The sequence below is a fragment of the Phaethon lepturus genome, unplaced genomic scaffold (assembly GCF_000687285.1).
Source record: "Phaethon lepturus isolate BGI_N335 unplaced genomic scaffold, ASM68728v1 scaffold13232, whole genome shotgun sequence".
Classification (NCBI taxonomy): domain Eukaryota; kingdom Metazoa; phylum Chordata; class Aves; order Phaethontiformes; family Phaethontidae; genus Phaethon; species Phaethon lepturus.
In genome coordinates, this window is record NW_010522345.1 from 69,369 (window position 1) to 90,189 (window position 20,821).

The window sequence follows — 20,821 nt, forward strand, 5'->3', positions numbered from 1 at the left end:
TCATTTTGGTTCTACGATTGCTCAGTAATTCTGCCAAATATAGTAAGACTGCAAGTCACCATCTTCTGTAAACTCCTGGCACACACAATGAAGATGCCCAGCTACACAGAGTGTCCTTGTCTTGACACGCCTCTCGAAAAGCATCAAAATCAGACTTGCCCAGAGAGAGGTGACCCCAGAATAAAGCTGTAAGTAACTTAAATCTGCATTAAGGTCAGTAACTGCTGGATACATTCATGGTCCTGTATCTATCCATCAGACTGCCATTTAAATGCTGTTTCTAAATAGTTATTGCTGTTCATTTGCAACACTAAAACTTACTATAATTTTATGTATCTACAGCTCCTACCCATGTTTCCCACAGTAGCAATTAGAATATTCAGACTCCTGCACAGGACACCTCCCGTGATTTCTCCTTATTGAGGGACCACTCTAGTAGTTTACCTGGAAAGAGAGTATGTGGGCCAGGTGGCATATCAAAATCATAGAACACCACAGAAGTAAGGGCTTCAAAGGATGTCAAGAACTCAGCTTTCAGCTCAACAGTATCTTAAGATTACATTAGCTAAGTAGGCCAGTTTCAGTTTACATCCATAGCACCATTATACCATCTTCCAAGTTGTACCACATTTTTGATGACATCTTTTGTACTTACCCAGTACAAGAGAGACATGGAGCTACTGGAGAGAGTCCAGCAAAGGGCCATGAAAATGTTTAAAGGACTGGGTCATCTCTCACAGGAGGAAAAGCTGAGAGATCTGTGACTGTTTGGCCTGGAGAAGAGAAGGCTCAGGGGGATCTTATAGATGTATATAAATACCTGAAGGCAAGGTGCAAAGAAGACCGAGTCAGGCTTTCCTCAGTGCTGCTCAGTGACAGGACGAGAGGCAGTGGGCGCAAAGTGAAACAGAAGGTTCCCTCTGAACATCAGGAAACACTTTTTCACCGTGAGAGTGTCCAAGCACTGGCACAAGTTGCCCTGAGAGGTTGTGGAATCTCCCACCTTGGAGATATTCAAAAGCTGTCTGGACACAATCCTGGGCAACCATCTTTAGGTGGGCCTGCTTAAGTGGAGAGATTGGACCAGATGACCTCCAGAGGTCTCTTCCAACCTCAACCGTTCTGCCAGTCTATGAACTAACATAGGGATATCCCTCATTATCCCTAATGATCTGAAAAGTTCAGAAAAGAAATCATAACCTCAAAAAAAGTCTTTACAACATCTTTACAGTAAGGTAGGACCTCATCCCGCTCCTCCTCCTTCTCAAAGAAGCTGAAAACCATAGAAAATTATTAATGCTTTGTACTCACTGAGCCCAGTGTCCATCAAAAATAAAATACAATGAAATATTCATTTGACTTGCTTCCAAGAACGCAATTAGATGAAACAAATATGTTGCATAAAGTCTTTTAATGGCAGGATGACTAAGAGATCAAGAACATTTATTGATCTACAGTCTTGGACCCAAACAGCTCAAATCACATCAACTACCTGAAGCTTTTAAATTAACTCTATCTTCTGCCCAGGCCTCAGGGCCACTCAGCCTCTTTCAAAGTACCTTTGTGGGATCTTACTAAGCATGAATTAACTAGTTAGCAAAAGACTTTTCTGAGTCTCAGGTAAATCTGCCACTTTATCCAAGAGTTGCTTCTACTGCCTGGTGACCAAAAGAGAGGACGCTCACGGGAGGACACATCCTGGAACTTTATGGCCCAACTGAAAAACTTCAAGCCTAAAAAGCTGAGCTAGTGTCAGAAAATCCTCTTGCCTCAGTGAAATGTTACCACTGGAGCCTACAGCATCATGCCCATAACACCACAGGCAGAAGACCGTCACTTCACAAAGCCCTACTGGACTTCTGTTTCTGAACCTCAACAAACTAGTCATTAACAACAAATACCTTGCTTTTCACTAAGCTTTTTAGGGTTACAATGCCTGTGTAAGTATTGAATTTACTGTTCTATTTACCTCTTCTCTCTCTGTTCTACGGAAATTAAATTAAACTAATATAGAAAAGTGATCATAGGGTAAGCCACAACAGACACCATATATCAGCAGCTACTACCTAAATATACACCATGCTATAAATTCAAGGTAACTTGAGCTAGTTTAATCTTTAATGAAAGGGGAATAGTCTGACTGGCTTTACTGAAGGGTACAAACATGGAACAGGAACAGTTATCTTGCAAAAGGTGCCAGACTAAGTTCACACCCTTGTTTACTCACCAGTTAACACCTCTGGGTTTTCATACCCTAAAGCAAAATTTAAGATGCACACACTGGAGTAGACATTTGGTTGTACACTCACTTTCAGTCAGTAGCTAGTCTTTAGATAAAACAGCTCAGAATAGCTTAGACCTCAAGTTAAAAGACAAAATACATAAATTATGCAGGACAATCAGAAAAAGTAGTCAGAAAAAGAGCAGTACCATTAAAAAAAAAAAAACCCAAAGTCTCTCCTGACTAGGGTAGGAAACTCTATCACTTTTTTTAAACATTTCAGTTCTTCAACACACAATCACTTCATGATATCTTCTCTGTTGTGTGTGCCCTCTCTCTGCTGCCCCAGAGTTCTTGGAAGTATCATTTTGAGTTACACACATACACCATAAAAAGGAGCTTAGACCATACCTAACCGAAGTGATAAAGAAATATTAAAAGGCTGAGCTACAAAACTTCCCCATTGGACAAGAGTACTTGCCATAAGCCCAAGCAGGGCAAAAGGCAACAGCTGTGGGGAAAGGGAATGAGCAAATGCAGCTCAGTTATCTTGAAGAGGAGATGCTCCTGGGATGCGAGGAACCCAGCACATGCTCCTTCCCCCCTGCAAACCTGGACAGTGGTTAGGACACTTCTCCCCAGCTCATTTGCGTTGCCCTTCTCAAGCTTTTGGGCAGATGGGAGACAGCCCTACACCAGAGGACACAAGGCAACAAAAGAAATCCTGCAATACCACCAGCATTCAAAGGCCTTTGCTTGCCCGCTCTATGCATGTCAAGCTCCCCACCTCCCTGGGCAACAGCAACTGACTGCTAGGGTTGACAAAAGATTTTAATCTTATTAGTTAATAACAATCCCATACAAGACATTGTCATGCTAGACACCACAGATTTTTAGAAATGCTTGCCATTTGTTTCAATCTCAGTGTAAACGGAGAGTGTTGTGGGTTCTTTTTAAGCTTCATTTTCTACAGAAACTAAGCCACACATCCAGACTGTCTCGCCTTTCCCTTCACCCCAGACCCAAAGGAGTCCCGGTAGAGAACAACTGCATCTTACTGTCAGAGCAGTAAAATTCAGCAGTCTATAGACAAACTGAGCACCATTTAACAAGGAGACAGTAATCTCATAAGGCTTTCAGATTTCTTACTGCAGGAAGAAAAGTAAGGTGAAGCTCACAGAAGAGGGCTACTCTGCTTGCAAAAACTTTTACACCTCAGAAAACCCAACCGCATGCAAGACACTTCATGAATGCCCAAATACTGGATAGACTTCACTTGGAGCTTCCCTTTCCTCAGGCTACCAAGTCATTAGCCATAAAACGCAAATTCACATGGTTCCTCACAGTGTTCGTGGAAGTAAATTGTTAAAAAATAATTCAAATATAGATTACTGGCTGAAAGAGCCTGTGTTTATTCTTTTTCATTTGTAGTATTTTCAAAGTGTGAAATAGCCTCTTATTCAGTCTTCATCTCCCTATTGCAGCGATGTCAGATTCTTTATTACTTTTTTATTATTATGTTTAATACACTTCTAGTAGTGAAACAGATTCCCCTTTCTAATTAGGTCTATCAATGAATAACTGAAATTGATGAAACTGATGATGATACATGTCATCAATATCATATCATGATGATACAATTCAGCTATATAAATAACCAAAGCTGAAAGAGTTAAGTGTTTCCATAAATTAGCGTTGACATCAACAGTGGATTATTGTGAACTTTACAGCTAAACTGAGTTAAAAAAAGAAAAACAATTAAAATTTTTCTCATTTATTTGGCTACTCCCCACACTCAAGAAACCAGTCCCTCAAACAGCTGACCCTTCTTGTCACTGAAGTTGGGACTTATTAAGCAATCAACTAACCTTAGAGGATTTTCTTCGGCTTCTTCTTGTCCAAACCACCACTAGTTTATCTGGCTGCCTGTGAAGATAAGGAAGAAGCAGCTTAATTTACAACAAGATTAATATATAAACAGTTTATATTAAAACTCTTGCAATACATAAGGTCAACCTTAGTGGCTACATTATCTCTTAAAAATAGCTCATCTAAAAACCACTCTCAGCATCAGTCATTTCACAGGAAAATATAATGCTATATTTTTAGAAAAAAGCTGTCTTCCAATCTAACGTCAACTTTCCAGACTAATGTCATCCTTCTCCTCCTGCTCTCCTTGGCGGTGGGCATTTCCCCAGAGCCAGTAGCACATCCGAGCAGAAACTCTTCCATGGGGCAGAGAACAGAATCCAGCCTCTTTAAAGACACCTTGGAAACAATCCAGTACCCAAAATAAATATCAATGCAAACTTTAGTTAGAATTTCAAAGCAGACGTATTGAAAAGGTACTGCTAAGTAGCAAAGAAAACAGGCAATCTCACTTTTTCACCCCCAAAAGAGGGTTTTTTTTTCCTATTTGAATATCTCAAACTAGAAGAGAATCGAGTCCTGTATTACTCCTCAAAATCTCCTTGGATGACCACAGACAGGTAAGCCATCGCTTCCTCAACTTTCACTCAGAAGGACAAGCATGCCGAAATTCAGCATGACTCTTCAAGCAATTGTTTATTTGGTGTTTCTAATGAATATGCATAGAAACTTAAATAAAGGCTACCTCCAGTACAAATTATTGGCTCTTTAAATTTCTTAAGATTTATTTCTTGATTAACAGTTACAGCCCTATTACTTCTACCTTATTAATTTTACAATTGTCTTTGAGTGATTTTTTTTTTTTAATTGATCTAACTTCCAGGCGCGCTTTTTTTTTTTTTGGCCCATGATACACTTCTCATTGTATGACCACACTTCTGGTCCCATTTCCAGACCCATGACCCTTCTTCCGAAGACTCCTGACCCTCCATTCCAGCTTTGTTTCCTGGCTGATGACCCAACTCCCACCCGCAAGCCTGACTGCAAAGCCACCCGCAAACAATTTTCAGTGCAGTTCACATTTCCATTTAAAAGTGCTAAAACTGTGACTCCACCTGGAAAATAAAATTGCTACTCAAGAGTTTTGAGACACCAGTGTAAGAATCCTTGCATTTCTAAAGCCAATAGCAAAACCTGTTTCATGTTAAAAAAAAAAAAAAAAATTCGGGGGGGGGGGGGGGGGGGGGGGGGGTTGCCAAAACGGCTGGGGGGGGGGGGGAGGGGTGGTGGATGTTACCAAGAAAAAGTCAAGATACAATACACTCAAAGCATTCATTAAAACATGTGCCCAAAATGATCCACACAAGTATTCTGAAAAAAAAAGCAGTGTTCACACTGCTTTCCTAGTACTTCATCACAGGGAGACTGTATCTACTTCATAACTAACTTTTCAAATTAAAACCCAACGGGTTTAATAGTCCAAGAGCTCTTTTTAAGCATTGAAGTGCTGGCTACTATATTATATACCTTCCCTTGAAGCCGTTCATCATTTCTGCAGGCTGCAGTAAAACTACTACATCACCTATGATTCACATTTAAACCCCACCAGAACTAAAGTTCCCCTGAAAAAAAAAGAGTTAAAAGGCAAATCCTGTGAAGGAAATGAGGACACCGGCTTTTATTTGCTATTCTGTATTGCGCCTTACTCCTTTAATATATCCCTTAATTTTCAGGTTGGAATAAATTGAAAGAGAAATAATCTACTGCATTTTAAATTGTGCAAATTCACTTTTACGGCTTCTTTAGGTGACCTAAACCATGGCTTGGCTCTGCTTGCAGCTTCTCCTGCAAAATCTTGCTTGTACTTAGCTTAATCCTGTTGTACTTAGAAAGCTCTTTGCTCACTTGGTATTGGGTGCGTTAGGTTCTCAATTGGCACAACACCCCCATTACCTTTGATGGGAGCTGTGTTTGTGCCACCAGGGAAAAAAAAAAAAAAAAAACAAACACCACACACACACACACACAAGCGATTTCCTTGAAGCAAAGCAGTCCAAACCCACACCTACAATCAACAATTTCTTCTGGAGTTATTTCACTTTGCACTTTAAAGCTGACTTATTCTCATTTCAGAAACTAGCTCATGAAATTTAATTAATAATTTAATTTAACTGTGACTCATTCAATCCTGATCTTGCCTCTGAGCACAAAAAAATGCCAAAATTGCAGGGCGGGGGGCGGGGCTGGGGAAGAAACCCTCCTCCTAAAAGAAAAAAAAAAAAGGAAAAAGAATATGTATTTCCGCAGTGCTGGCAGCTACACTGAAGACAACCCCCCTCCAAGAGTGGGACTGCATCCCAGGAGTCACACAAATAGCAGCTTCAGTAGGAAGAGGCAGGACAATGCCTGCAGAGGTTAACGGGAAGAGCACAGGTCCATGCTGCCACCAGCTCTCCACCTCTTCTCCCTCTCACCTAAAGGGACCCAGTGCTTGGCAGCATGTCCCCTCCCTGTTTCTTCTCTCCAGGGCAGCCAGCCACTATACTTGTGGTGGCCTTGGTCTGCTCAGGTGTACAGGAATACCTGCTATCAGAAACACGTAAGAGACAGAAAGACGTTCTTCATGGTATACTTAGTAGATCGTGAAAACATCCAATGCATGGATTTCAACAGTAAATTTCCACAAGTTTTCATCAGAAGAGCACTTGGCTGTCCAGAGATCCTGTGAGGGAGGCTAAGAAGGATCCTACCCAGGTCCCTTTCTATCCTGCAGCTCCAGCTCAGGTAACAGTGATGCCGCTTTGTCCTTCTAGTTCTGTTTTGATCTTGTCATCTTTATCTTGGCATCAAAAGTGATTTTTTTCTTGCGATGGCACTGGATCATCTCCCCGGAGGCAACATGCCACAAGCTGGAAAAGTGAAGCAGCACATCCAGCTCCACATGGTGCCAATATCTAAACCAGGAGGCCAGCCTGGACGGAGATGGCCCAAGAACAGTTATACACGTCTGCAAACAAATGGGCCAAGAGAAGGAAGACAGCAAAGGATAGTAAGGAAACAGGAGGAGTGTCAGTGTCAGCGCCAAAGAGAGTCAATTCAAAGTAGGAATGAATCCACATCTCCATTCCTGCAACACAGATACTTTTTCATTACAGGGTACTCTAGAAGAGACCGAGCCATGGCTATGCCAAGTGCCTCAAAAAAACCAAAAGAGTGAAGAAGAGGCTATATGTAGATACAACACAGTTATTCTGAAAAACTAAGTAGCATAAAACAATTGTCAAGGGTTGACAAGCCTTGATACAGAAATCCTTCCAAGACTGGACAGAAAAAAAAAACCCCAAAAAACCCCACAGAGAGAGGCAGTAAGACAGGCAGTCATACTGGTATGACATGTCCCAGGTTGGTAACTGACCGTACGTTTAATTCTAATTCTTTCATTTCATTTTAAAACATGCCGTTGCTTGCTTGGCTTTTACACAGGTTGTCAGAGACAGCTGGTGCTTCAATGCAGTTCTCCAGCAGGAGCTCCATCTGCATCACATACACACACAGTTATCACCAAGCCTGGATTTATTTCCCAATTTTGAAAAACTCCCTCTGCAAGAAACATAAAGAAATACACTAACATGAAAACGCCAGCTAGAGTCGCAAATCAAACTGAGAAGACCAAGCCACACCATGGAAGAGCATGACCAGCACTTGCTTCCTCTAGGCTCTTTCACCAGCATATTTATTTAAGTATTGAGTATACTTCGCTCCTTCAGTGTCAAGTACGAAAGAAATCCACCTCCAGAGGTACTTTGCTCAAACAAAACGAGGAAGGTCATCACCATATGGAGACAGAACATTTAGCGAAATGGAATGGGAAGAGAAGGGAAAAAAAAATCCCGAAGGATGAATTTTCCCACTAAGCATACTATATGCTTAACTGAAATAGAACACAAAGAGCAGCACTTTTTTTAAGGGATTTTCTTCAAGACAGTCACAAATCCAACAGTTTAAAAATATCTCCTTAGAACTGTTTCACAAACGAAGCCAAGAGCAAGCTTCTCTTCTACAATCTGTTCATTGCTCTTTTATGCCAACATAGTTCTAGAAGAAAAAGCCCAACCCATATTTTAATCAGCAAATTTGCATTCAAGGTTATTAGTGATGTCTCAGTGCTAGGAAATGGCCAAAACCACCTAATGCACTTTGCTCATTTTAAAACATGTAAGTAATATTGCCTACTTCAGACTTCTCCCTCCTTCAACATCATAAACCTCGGCTGCTTATTAACCAATGATAAAAGCAAATTAAATCCCTTCTGAAGAATTAGGCTGAAGACCAGTTTTAGTATCCTTTATAAGTTTACGAAGTAAACTCAGAGATCACTCCAAATACAAAATCCACAATAGTGCAAGCTGAACAAATACTAATGGTCAGCAATTAAAAAAAAAAAAAAAATTCCCTGTGCTGCACAAACAACGTTTCTAATTCTTTTGAACCCACCAGCTTTTAGGTAGTCACTTACTGAGCTCCAGCAAAGCCAGTATGTTTAAGGCAAGGAATAACACACCGCTAACCCTAAGAGGATGGTATTGGGGTGGGGGAAAGAACTGGGTTTTAGCTGAACTGCTACACCTCCACACTAAGTAATTGCTTCAATCTATACAATTCAACACCACCAATCTTTCAGTGGGAGTTTTTAATATTGTACTGGAATGTGACATGACTGGCTTGGTGCTTTGCATTTCACCCCACGCCGATCTGCAGCGTTGCCAAAGCAGCAGCAGCAGCCCCTGGAACGGGGAGGCGAAGGAAGCCATCAGCACTGGGGCATCAGACACTACCACCGTGAAAGGCAGGGACCCAGCAGCAGGTACTGAAGGATTCAGCTTGGATCCAAAGTATCATACTTTATAAAGCCTACCATAAACTTCTGTTTGCTATTTACTCATTTTTGTGAGGTTCGTAAGAAACCATTCCTGAAGAAAGGCAATTTATAGTAGTAAGCTTATTTTATTATTTACAAGTGAAACTTAGTCAGCAAAGAAGCAGGGAAGATTATGATTTCAAAGTCTGTGGCTCAGAAAAAGAGATTCTTCACTGCCCTGCATACTAACTGAAATGAGATTTAAAATACATGATTAATAAAACATCTATAATTAAAAACCATGCCTGCTTTTCCTGTCAGATGGAAGCCATGATTCTGGTATGGCCAATTCTCCCACTGAAACAACTGATTCTAAAAAAAAGTAAGATAAAATACTAGACATTGCCATATCCAAAATTATTAAATAAAGTAAAAAAACATTCCACTAACTGGAAAAAACTATGTCATCTCATCATCACCTTACATGCTGCAAATTTTACCAGTTGAAAAGGAGGTTGTGCAAGATTCGAGGTCTTCTGGGGTTTGCGTTGATCATTCCAGGAAATATTTGGCACAATATTTTGATTACGGAACTCTCCAAATATTATTTGTGAAAGAAGGACATAAAAGGTATCAGTCTCTTGTTTTGTAAACCTTTTAGCAGAAGTAGATAACATCAACCAGGACATATTTCTCCACCAAATTCACTGCTTGATAACAGAAAACTGCAAAAGACTTAGACTTAGAATCTGTTGTTGGAAAGAATTGCAAATGCACTTAACGTTAATTATGGCCACTGAAGCCAATGGCAAGACCAATTACTAACGACCCTTTGGTGAAAAAAGAGAAAACAGGTAACAGTATTTGCTTGTAACAAGGTATCATTACATTTAATAACATTCAATAATCTTTAAATGCCTGTAATGCAGAAGGTAACTTTTTTGTATGTACACAGACACACTACAGCCTGCATGTTTGCTTTGGCATCTAATTGCCTAAGTGTTGGGGTTTGTCTTTTTTTTTTTTTGGAGCTTGTTTTATTCCTACAAGTGTTTGATTCGAACTGCATTAATTATTACAGGCTGCAAGATTACTCTTGTGAAGCAAGCTTAAGAGAGTGTAATTAACAAGAGAAGCAGCAGTGTTAGCACAATAAGCACGCAGATGCACCTATTGAAGGATAAAAATAATTACTTGAGGACTAATGTCAAAGTACTTCTGATAAGAATTTTTTTTTTTTTAAATAACCTTTTGTCCCCTCTGCATTGTGCATACCAGCATGACGTGCGAGGTTTTCATTAGGAACAAATCCTCCCTCCCCACCAGCACACAGCTTTCTACATGACTGCTGGAATGCTATCAAGGCTCTCTAATGGTGTCTTAAAAATAAAAGTGATCAGTTCTACACCACCATTAATCTGGTATGAACGTTACTTTTCCTCATTTTACATATAATTACTTTGAAGAGCTCTCTTTGAAGTGCAGTCTTCTGCACTGGGACCTACACTATGCTGTGTATTACTATTAGCCAAGGAACTAATCAAGCAATGGCCTTTCACAAGCCTTATACTAAGGTGTTTTTTTTTTTTTTTCCCCTTCAGAATTTCCTGTTGGTCACAAATGAAATTCAACACCTGCCTACAACTCCGGGAAGTACAGTCAAGTCACCACCAATGCTTTAAACAGGCCTAGAGACACTGGTAAGAATGATGTCATGTGTTGATGCATTTGCCAAATGAGCCCTCTTGCTGAGTGAAGGTACAGCAGTGATTGCAAAAGTCAGAAACATTAAGAAGAAAAGAAAATGCCATGCAAATAAAATCCATCTGAACTAATTATAAGATGAAGCGTTGCATTTCATGAAGGGGTTTGGGATTTTCTTTCCTGCCTCCCTTTAACTTCCATAGTGGAAGTTAAGGGTTTTCAAAACACACTGCACCCAGACATCATTCAACATAGCTGTACGAGATGCCAAGATACATCCACCAGCAAATTAAGCTAGGAGGGTTGACGTGTTCACCTGGCCTAGCCTGTCTGCTCCCACTTCTCCAATTGCAGACTCCCACGTAAGGCCTGCAAACAGACTTCTGAACCATCTCACAGCATTACCACGTCAGGCTCTATTTGAATCAAAACAGCAGTCTCCCAACTTAACTCATTGCAGAATGTGCATCAAGTCTCTAAAAAAGACAAAGCTTGTTCTTCCCTTGCTGCAACCATCCAGTAGTCTTAGCAAGACTGGGAAATTTCAAAAGAGAAATCATTAAAACAGGCACAGCAAGAGGACACCATAGCTGAGATCATTCCACTTTTGCATCTTCACTTTCTACACTTAACACAGAAAACTCCTCCTTCGTTTCTTCCCACCAGAGGTCTCTACATATTTTTTCAAGACTACACAAGCTGTTGAAAGACTAGGATTTTCCTCATGAACTGAATTTTAGGGTTTTTTCAGTACATCTGCAGCTAAATGGATTGGCCTCTACAAGACTTACGTCTCAAGATTGTGCTTTGCTTTTAAAAAGAAGCTCTAGTCTGGCTTTGCTTGGTTTAAACAAAAAAGGGACTAAGCGAGACACTACAACTATTTTACAAGTGCAGTCAGACTTACTGGATCTGCACAGCATCTATTTGCAAGGCTGAGAGTGGAATGTGTAGTATGTACTGATGACGACTTGGTTTTCTTAAACCAAACACAAATGAAGTTTGCAGAATGAGCTGGATTAAACAAAGCCCAAGTTCATCCATTATTCAGAGCAAGCGACAAGGACAGACTCAGCTTCATTTTTCAAGGAGTAATTACAGCAAAGAATCTTGAGCAAACCAAACTTGACAGGACTATCTAGCAAAATCTTTTCTTAAAGCTTTTTGCAAGAGAATTTTATATTGCAGAATACACAAACTGACCCTAATCTTCAAAAGTTATGTTCTGTGCCATCCTTTTGGCAGGAGGATGCCTTGCCTAGTCCCTGAATTTTAGGTCACATCCCACTTCCCTCCACGTAGAAGCTTTCTTTGCTTGATCCAATTTAGCCTTGTTTGTCCCAAGGAGGTGTTAGGAGTACAGCACCAGAAGGACCGAGTGATTTCTCATCTCCGTCTCCTATAATCATAGGCATTCCCCTTAGGCAGACACTCCAGCAAATGCTTAGTCCACACATTTACACTACACATCCTACCAGAGCTTAGAAACACCTTTCAGTACTCTATAACAAACAATGCCTACAGAAAACAAGAGCTGCTTAAGGCCACTTAAAAGCTTGCTTGTACAACCAATCTCCCCAGTCAACTCAGTTCAGAGCATTAAAACCCCACTAAACGCAGGCCAGGCTCTTTGTGTGTGGCTAGCAGGGGCTCAGGCTAACTGGCAGGGAGGAGCATAGGCTAACAGAGCCATTCAGACAAACCTAAAATGGAAAGAGCGGAGCATGTTGTTTTATAGTGGAAAGTTCACAGGAGGCTACCATGAGTCAGATCTTTCTCACATGCCATATTTTCCTTTTTATGTTCTTTTTTCAGAATATTTAGTCTTCTACATTTTAACAATAATGAATCAATGTTTTTAAAAAAAAGCTTTCAGCTTAGTCGGTAGGTTGCTCCTCCCAAGCGGTGCGTGGCAAGAGCAGGCACTACCCAAACCTGCTTGCACAGTCTGCCTGGTCCTGACCCGCGGTGACCTCGCTGTTCTGATCCTCTTCCCTGCAGAGCCTGGGCCTGACAACTGCCCAGTGAATAAACACAAACTAGTTAGAAATCAAACTCATTTTCACCTCATATGTAACAGTGGATTGGAAAGCTGGTTTAAGAAGGTAAAGTGCTAGACCATCTATCTGCTATGAAACTCAAGTGCTGAATGCAGACCTCTGCGCACCCAGCCTCCCCATCTCGCAGTTCCTTAAGCGGACACAAGTGATCAGCATTATCTGCCCCCTCTCTCTCTTCATGAAATGTTCATGTTCACTATAGCATAAAACAACAAAACATAGATTAGTAACAGGAAGCAGAGAAACAGAGTTTTAGCAAACTTCAGCAAGTAAACCAAGAATTTTGAGTTCAAATTCCAGCTCCAGTCCTCACAGACTACCAGAAAATTTTAGGACACTGAAAAGCATCAAACCCTGCTTTGATTTCAGTCATGCTCTGTGACCTACCTATACCTCTATCTAACTATACACTGAAGATATCTCTGCTGAAGATAGTATCTCACTGAAGATAATATCCAATTACTGAGGATACCTTAAACTACTGTGTGTTACCCTTTCTTATTTTGAAGCACTACAAATGTAAACGTTAAATGTATTCTCACAATAAAAGGCGCAAAAAGCATACCTAAAGTAAAACTCTTTGACTGACAAATGCTGCCTGAAACTTAGCTTTAACCTATGAATAACAAATGCTCACATTAAACAATATATTTCTGCACTAAAAATATGCACAAGGCTTGTCAGCACACCATTTTCAATTTTAATCAGACCCCATTACAAAACAGATCCTATTCCATTTCCCCCCTTTCCCTTCCCCCCCCCAAATAGCATTCGAAGAGAAGGCTCTTCTGTTTTTCAATCTGGAAACTGTAGAAGGAAAAAAAAAATTTTTCTGCAATTCCTGCAGAACAGAAGAAAAGTGTGTATCTTTCACCAAAACCACAGTATCAGAAAATTGAACTATTCACAACAGAATCATCATCTTAAATTTGTCTAAAATAGATTTAAGAAGTTCTGCGTAGCCTACTACAAGCAATTAAAGAGGATGATCTTCTTACTGCCTGTGTGAATTTCACATTCACACACAGATACAAAAACAAAGTTTTTGACTTCTGTTCCACAGAGATTCCAACATCCACATGAGGATTTGGACAAAGCAAGTCTCAGAAGCAACAGTGTGTTAATGCCTCCATCCTCCTCGTTGCAATCCATTGACTCATCCTGAAGAAAATTACAGTTCATCATGGGTAGGAGTAAGAGAATCTGGCACCGTGCATCTTCCAAACCAACAGCACCCAGGGTTTTCTTGCTTGTTTTTGTTTCTTAAGGCCATGTTTTGGATTACACAAAGCAACTTCTATTGGAAGAGGCACAGATATCGTGAACATAACTAAAGGTTTCTGAATGGGCAGAAAGCACAGAATGATAAAAGCTTGTAGAGTTTGTCTAAAGAGTAAGTTCGTATCACCTACCTCAGGTGCCCAGATTATGGGACTGAGATGCTTATATAGTAATTAGTATTTTTAATTAAAAAGGTTGATGCCTATGAAGAGCAAACGAGTGTTAAGACACACAGTGGTATGCTGCTTCAATAGGGGAAAGTTTGAAAAGCTTGCACATATGCTTGAAGCTATAAAGACAGTGCAAACTCTTGATTTTACACTGCAGAGAAGATTGTAGCCTAACACTGGGCAGCACAACACAAGTATATAGTAAGCTAAGGGGCAGATCTACAGTATGCTGTGTCCATACAGGGAGCAGTGTGGAAGGGCTACTATGACACAAACTCATACTTAAGTTTTCTACATGATGATTTTACCGAGCCCTAAATTAATCCACATTCTGAGACATGGGCACTCCTGGCCCATGCACAGTGAGCTCTCCAATTAAAGGTTCCTCATCTGTCAGCCGCCTCCTTTCACTTTTGCAAATTAATATAACAAAGAGGAAAAAAAAAATAAAGGGAGAGGGGGAAGTGAAAGCATGACATGCTGTGTTAGCTCCCTTCCCCCACCTCTGCCCAGGAGATCAGACCGCAAATACTGTCAGGTGCTCTCAGTCACAGCCATAACAGATATCACAGAATCACAGAATGGTAGAGGTTGGAAGGGACCTCTGAGCATTAGCTGGTCCAACCCCCCTGCCAAGGCAGGATCACCTAGGGCAGGCTGCACAGGAAGGCGTCCAGTCAGGTTTTGAAGGTCTCCAGAGGAGACTCCACAACCTCTCTGGGCAGCCTGTTCCAGTGCTCCATCACCCTCACAGTACAGAAGTTTTTCCTCATGTTGAGGTGGAACTTCCTGTGCTGCAGTTTGTGCCCATTGCCCCTCATCCTATCACTGGGCACTACTGAAGAGAGACTGGCTCCATCCTCCTGACAGCCACCCTTCAGATATTTATAGACATTGATAAGGTCCCCATATGGTATCAAGAAGTATGAACTCACTCTTGGGGAAGGAGGGCATTGAAAGATGAGATCTTGAACTGCTTTCTCAGCTCTGATTCTGGTATCACCTTGGCTTTATGACCAACCACAGGACTACGAATCCGTCTGCTTTCAGCAAAGCATCGAGTTACCAGGAGGAACACTCCTTCTCAATAGCTGGGGCACTGGTGGAAGGAACACACCTCTCTGCCACCCTCCAGAGGCACAAAACCAGAAGATTTTACCAACTGCAATAATGCACCAGCTACTGGAAATACCCGAAGCAGCCACAACATCAAAACAACACAGGGAAACATGGGAACCTTGCATTTAAACTTGGGTCTCAAAGTCACCCACTTGCACACTAAGCAAAACAAAAAGCCCCAAAGCCTCTACAGACCTCATCCTCTCCAAGCTTTATGAGACCTTCAAAATGTAAAAAATGAGAATAAGCCAACATGATAAAATTTTGCAGCAATAAGCTATACATGGATACTTTTCAAAATCAAAGGTACGATTTTCCTGCATGTTAAGAAATAAAAACATTCATTACCAGAGTTACAAAATTTTTGCATGTGGTTTCCAAGGAACTGTCGTTAGCTATTAGAAACTGCCGCTGTCGTTTCCCATGAGACACCCCATTTCATGTTGGTGGCCTTCCAAGAGCTGCTTTAAGATGGAGGTATGGCCATAAGAAGTGAAATTATTTGATCAGCATTTGCAGCTGAATAACTGTTCCAAAGACTGCAAAGTTAGAACAAGTCCTCCTCTTCCTGTTCAATCTGTTTAATTAAGTTGTTAGATTGCTTCCAAGCTGCCTCCTGAAACAGAAGTTAACACTTCTGATTACAGAAGTCAATCTCAAAAAGAACACTGTTTATTTCTATTTATGGATCACCAATTCTTCCCCTAGAATCGTACATTCAAAGTCTAAAAATTTGTATCGTTTTTAGCACATTAAACTGACCGAACCTTTTAATTAATGCCCTCAAAGTCACACCCCTGGCTCATATCCAGCAGCAAGTACTGGCTAAGAAGAAAGGCATGTTAACTCATGGATACTCAAGAGACCCAGCAAAACCTCCTGCCAGTGAGGGGCTGGATACAGTAAACACAACAGAAAAGCAAAAAAATTGCCTAACTGAAAGACCTCTATTTCTATTTTGAAATGTTAAAAAAGAAAAAACAACTTACAACTTTTAAAAATTAGGAAGTTAATTAGGAATTATTTTGAAAATGCCAAACTTCCTAATTTGCAGATACAGGTGATGAAACACTTTATTTCAAGTGTCAAAAAAACCCAAAAGCGCCGACAACTGAGTATTTAAACACATTTTGCTAATAACTGCTGTTTGTAAGATGCCCAACAGCAACCTGAACTAGACTGTGACTAATTATTTCAAGATCAGCTAAGCTGGAAACTAATAGCATATTTAAAATCACTGTTTTAAAGCACAGATTTTGATTAAAAAAACCAAACATACAGAACTTATAGCATAGCTGAATTAATACTGATGCTGGAAATGCACAAAGAAATTACATCTTTCAGACAGCCAGGCTTTTTTGTTTGTTTGCCGGTTTTATTTTTTTAAATAATCTTCCTAAATGATACTTTTCTGTTACACCTTCACTCAGGTCAGACACTCCTACAAATAGAGCCCTCAGAGGCAGGTCAGTCCTTTGTCTCAGCCTCCCTACAGAAGAAACTAAGAGTAATGGTCCTTCACTTTTTTTTCCCAGTACTCCAAGCTGTACCTACTCTCCTTCGAAAAGCTTACAGCTGGTTACTAACATCCAAGAGGAAGACAATCCTCAATGTACAATGTTGCATCCCCAGAAATTTTTGAGCTATAAACTGTTAAAAAATGAATGCTGCCCCACCTCGCTTACGTTGCTGACGAAGACACTTAGATACCACCACCATCAACTGTTTCGAAGTCTTAAGTTGAGGCCTATTGCTACCCGTCACACATCAAGCTTGTAACTGGAGACTGCATTGGCTACCCCGTGCTGCCCTCTCCCTTTTTCCTGTGCTGTCACGGTTGGTATTTTATATCAACTTAAAATAAACAGAACCCATGCCCTCTCCATCCTACAGTGAAATGCCCAATTGTGTTTTAGCCTGATGGCTGCTTTAGTTAGCTGATGGATCTTAGCACAGGGTAGTTGTAAAGTAACATCTGCAGCCACAGAAGAGACTCCTGGATGCTGTCCAGATTTTTTAAGTGGATTTGACGTCTTGCAGGATGGATTCCAGTCTTGTACCATTAAATGAGGCAAAGGGATAAAGAGACAGAGCCCCTCTATCCCAAAGAGCACACAGCTTAAAAGATTAAGTAATTTTGTCTCACCCTAGATTTCAGTTTTACTCTAATTTTAAAAATTTTTTATCTGTAAACACAAATGTGTCTGGTGCAAAAAGCAGTTCTCCTTGGAAACAGAAAGATTAATAAAAAGGGAGGTTAGGTTGGTTCCTGGAGCAAAATACACTCTTAATCTTGTAAAGTGCTGAGAGCCATCCACTCAAACTAAAAGACAAAGCCTCTGAAACTGCAACACCCAGTTGTGCCAAATGAAGAACGGTGTTCTTACAATGAAAGGCAAAAGCCTCCTACCAGATGAAGTGCTGCAGGATCTGACACTAAATGAGGATAAACAGGAAGAAAATTTTTAATTTCAAGCTTTTAGAAAGGTATTACAGTAAATGAAATGAAGATGTTACTGTAAATGATTAAATTTCAAATCGGAGTTTTAATACCTTTGCCTAGTTAGGGTCAAAGAAGCCTAATGAATAAAATCCACTCTGTAAACTAACCATCAAGGGAATGGGAATCAATTTTAGCTGTGCAGAGTTCACACAGAGCACTGAGGGGGAAAAACAGTTATGTGCAGAGTCATCAACACGGACAATAGAGATGTGTGGGCACACAAACTCCTTGGATTCTGCAAAATAAGATTTTCCACATATTTCAGAGTATTTGATATAAAAATGCCCTTTTCATCTTTAAAACAAACAAGGCTCAAAAGTTGAAGCCTGCAAAATTTTAACATATTTACTTCTGGAGCATTCAGATGGAACATGAGCCTTGGCAGGGCCAGCACTGCACACGTGTGTGCATGCCCGCGCTTTGGCAGTACCAGCACTTCAGAACAACGGGCAGGCCCATGGAGGAATTCTCAGCAAAATTAAGATCAGTGGGGTACCACAGTGAAGAGCAAATCTCCCGAATGAGTGCATTCGGAGAAGAGCTCAGCACAGCTTTATTTATACACTTCATGCTTTAAGTCAGCTCTCCTTAACTTTTCCAGTTTCTGAGCATAGACAAGACCTTACACAAAACACTTATCTCAGCTTGATCTGTTAATTTAACCTTGTCTCTTGGGCTTTGACAGATGAGCGCTGGCATATCTAGCTTTTGTTGTCTAACATGCTACCCCACGCAGTACCTACACCTTCTCAACTGCTTTTCTTCCTCAAAGTCATCTGCCGGAGGAAGTGCAACTTCTGCCCTCAGCACTGCAGCTCTCGGTTGGTTGGACCTGACTTGGACGAAGGTAGATAGGCGACCCAGCAGGCTAAAGCCTTTAACCCCTTTCATTGCAGGCTCTGGCTGAAAAACTAGTGCTCAGTTTTAACATAGACAGGGTTTGCGTTTGTTTATTCTGCAGCCAGACAAGCAATATAGTACCAAATGAGGTGTGAATTTACTCATTCATTTCAATGCAGTTAATGTTTAAAGGTGCTTTGGGTCACTGAAATCCTCAAACTTCAAAGCCAATGAAAATAAGTGTTTTTGAGAAAATTATGAAGTCAAAGCGTAAACCAGAGCCAGACATCTGGCTTTTGTAACATCCCCTCACATTGCTGGAACAATGCAAAGAAACCTTTCAGTTCCCCAAAAGGGGCACGGCAGGATTCCCCGAGGCAGCTGTGTATGCCAGAACCTGACGCGCTTCCACTCACGCCCAGGTAGTGCCTCCGACCCACAAGACCCTTCCTTAAAGGTGTGCAGTAAATCCAGAGTGTCTAAGCCACATCTGACACATGTGCCTGTTCCCCAGCAGCACGCGCAGGCACACACCACCAGCTTTACCTGAGGCAAGCAGACCAGCGCGTACAGCCCTTATCCCCAAGGGACCGACAGCCCTCTGTCATCCCACAAATGACACCATCCCACAAATGACGCATGTCCTTCAGCAACAGGATGGCAGAAGGTGCCAGAGCAGAAATGGGGCACGGAGGGCCAAAGTGTAGACAAGCTCTCACATCGGACACTTCCCGCTTTACCTAATGTAAGCAAACCTCTCCATGCCTGAACGACCCCAGGATTTGAACACAGATGCAAGCTCCCTCTTCTCCTCAGTTGTACTCTCCCTTTGCTCTCTTACCTCTCTCAAGGCATGCATAGGGATCACGCGCACCCAGGGACTTTAGGGCTGGAACACCCAAAGGGGGGAAAAAGGCTTCAAACAATCAAAGATAAAATATCCATAAGGTAAAGATGACACATGGCCAGCTTTCTCACATAAATAACAGCACCAGAGGTAGAAAAGGTACCTATGCTTTTCTTCTGGCTTTGAAGCATTAGATTTCTGTACAATCCTGGTCTTCAAGGATCAGCCACGAACCAGACTGACAATTCTGAAACAGGTGATGGAGGTTTGCTCCTCTCAAAAGAGAGAGTCAATAGTTTAGCCTGTCTCGGACCAAACTCAAGAGCAGCTCTTGCAGTTTAGCCTCATAAATATTTCAAATGTCTCATGTGCTACCCTATGTCTTCTTACAGTGTAAGTCACAGGACAGATATGCTGGGGCAACAAACAAGTAAAATAATATCAACAAACACTCTGCATAGAATTCTTGGCATTTAAATTTAAAGTTAAGAAATAAAACGTTACTTTACCCCCACTCCCCTAATATTCACATTCTCTCCTCCAAAAATCACTAGATTTTGGGACTGCTTTTGTGGATGTGATATGGAAGAAAAAGCTACCATCTGAAGTCCAAGCAGAAAATAAATCACAGAATAAATTCTGCAGCAACGTAGAGGGGAAAAAAAGGATCAGCAATTCTAATCCAGCCAGTGTATGAATATATTTAAGTCAACAAGCTTAAGCAGAATATTCCAACAGCTCTGATTATATCACAGTAATGATAAGCCTATATATCCTGCTGTGCAGCCATGGCTTTGTTAGAGTTGTAACTGAGCTCCATCCTATCAGCTTTATTCCCGAAAGTCTTCACAGAGCTTAACAAGTTCTCTTCCTCCATTTAGTGCTATAGCTTCTACATAAACACCTCTTCTAAAGCAGAGGTGTTTGGTTGTAACTGTCAGGCAGACTGTCACAACCATTTGCAAGTGAATCCCACACAAACAGCACAGGTCCCTGAACTTTTTGCACTGGAGTAATCAACATGTAGCCTTTCAAATGCAATTACATGCTTCAGGCATCCATCACCTTTACTGAAGAGGAGCTTGGTACTTACGGTCATTGCCATCTTCTAATACATCGCCACCACTGCATAAAATATTTTAGAAACATCAATCCAGAAAGGATGCACTTAGAACCTACTACATATTACTTCCTTCCACTCAATTTGACATTTATCCATTAAAGGAAAACAAATAGAAAATATACACACAACAAAAAGCTTGCTTAAGCTCCTGCACCAGTAACTGCAGATCAGTGATCATGCAGTCACTTCCCCTCCACAGAATCACAGACAGAAACACTAGGTTGGA

General features: G+C 41.0%; 1 protein-coding gene across 1 annotated transcript in view; it reads right to left on the minus strand.

Annotated features, from left to right (window-relative positions):
• Positions 1-4,719, minus strand: part of LOC104616675 (EH domain-binding protein 1-like) — a gene marked incomplete at its 3' end in the record, with an annotated part of 69,291 nt that extends 64,572 nt beyond the window's left edge. The window contains exons 1-2 of the mRNA XM_010281757.1: positions 4,679-4,719; positions 4,090-4,147 (exon numbers count right to left, since the gene is read on the minus strand). Of these exons, the coding sequence (XP_010280059.1) occupies positions 4,090-4,147; positions 4,679-4,719 (99 nt within the window). The remainder of the gene's footprint in view (positions 1-4,089; positions 4,148-4,678) is intronic.
• Positions 4,720-20,821: the final 16,102 nt, after the last annotated feature.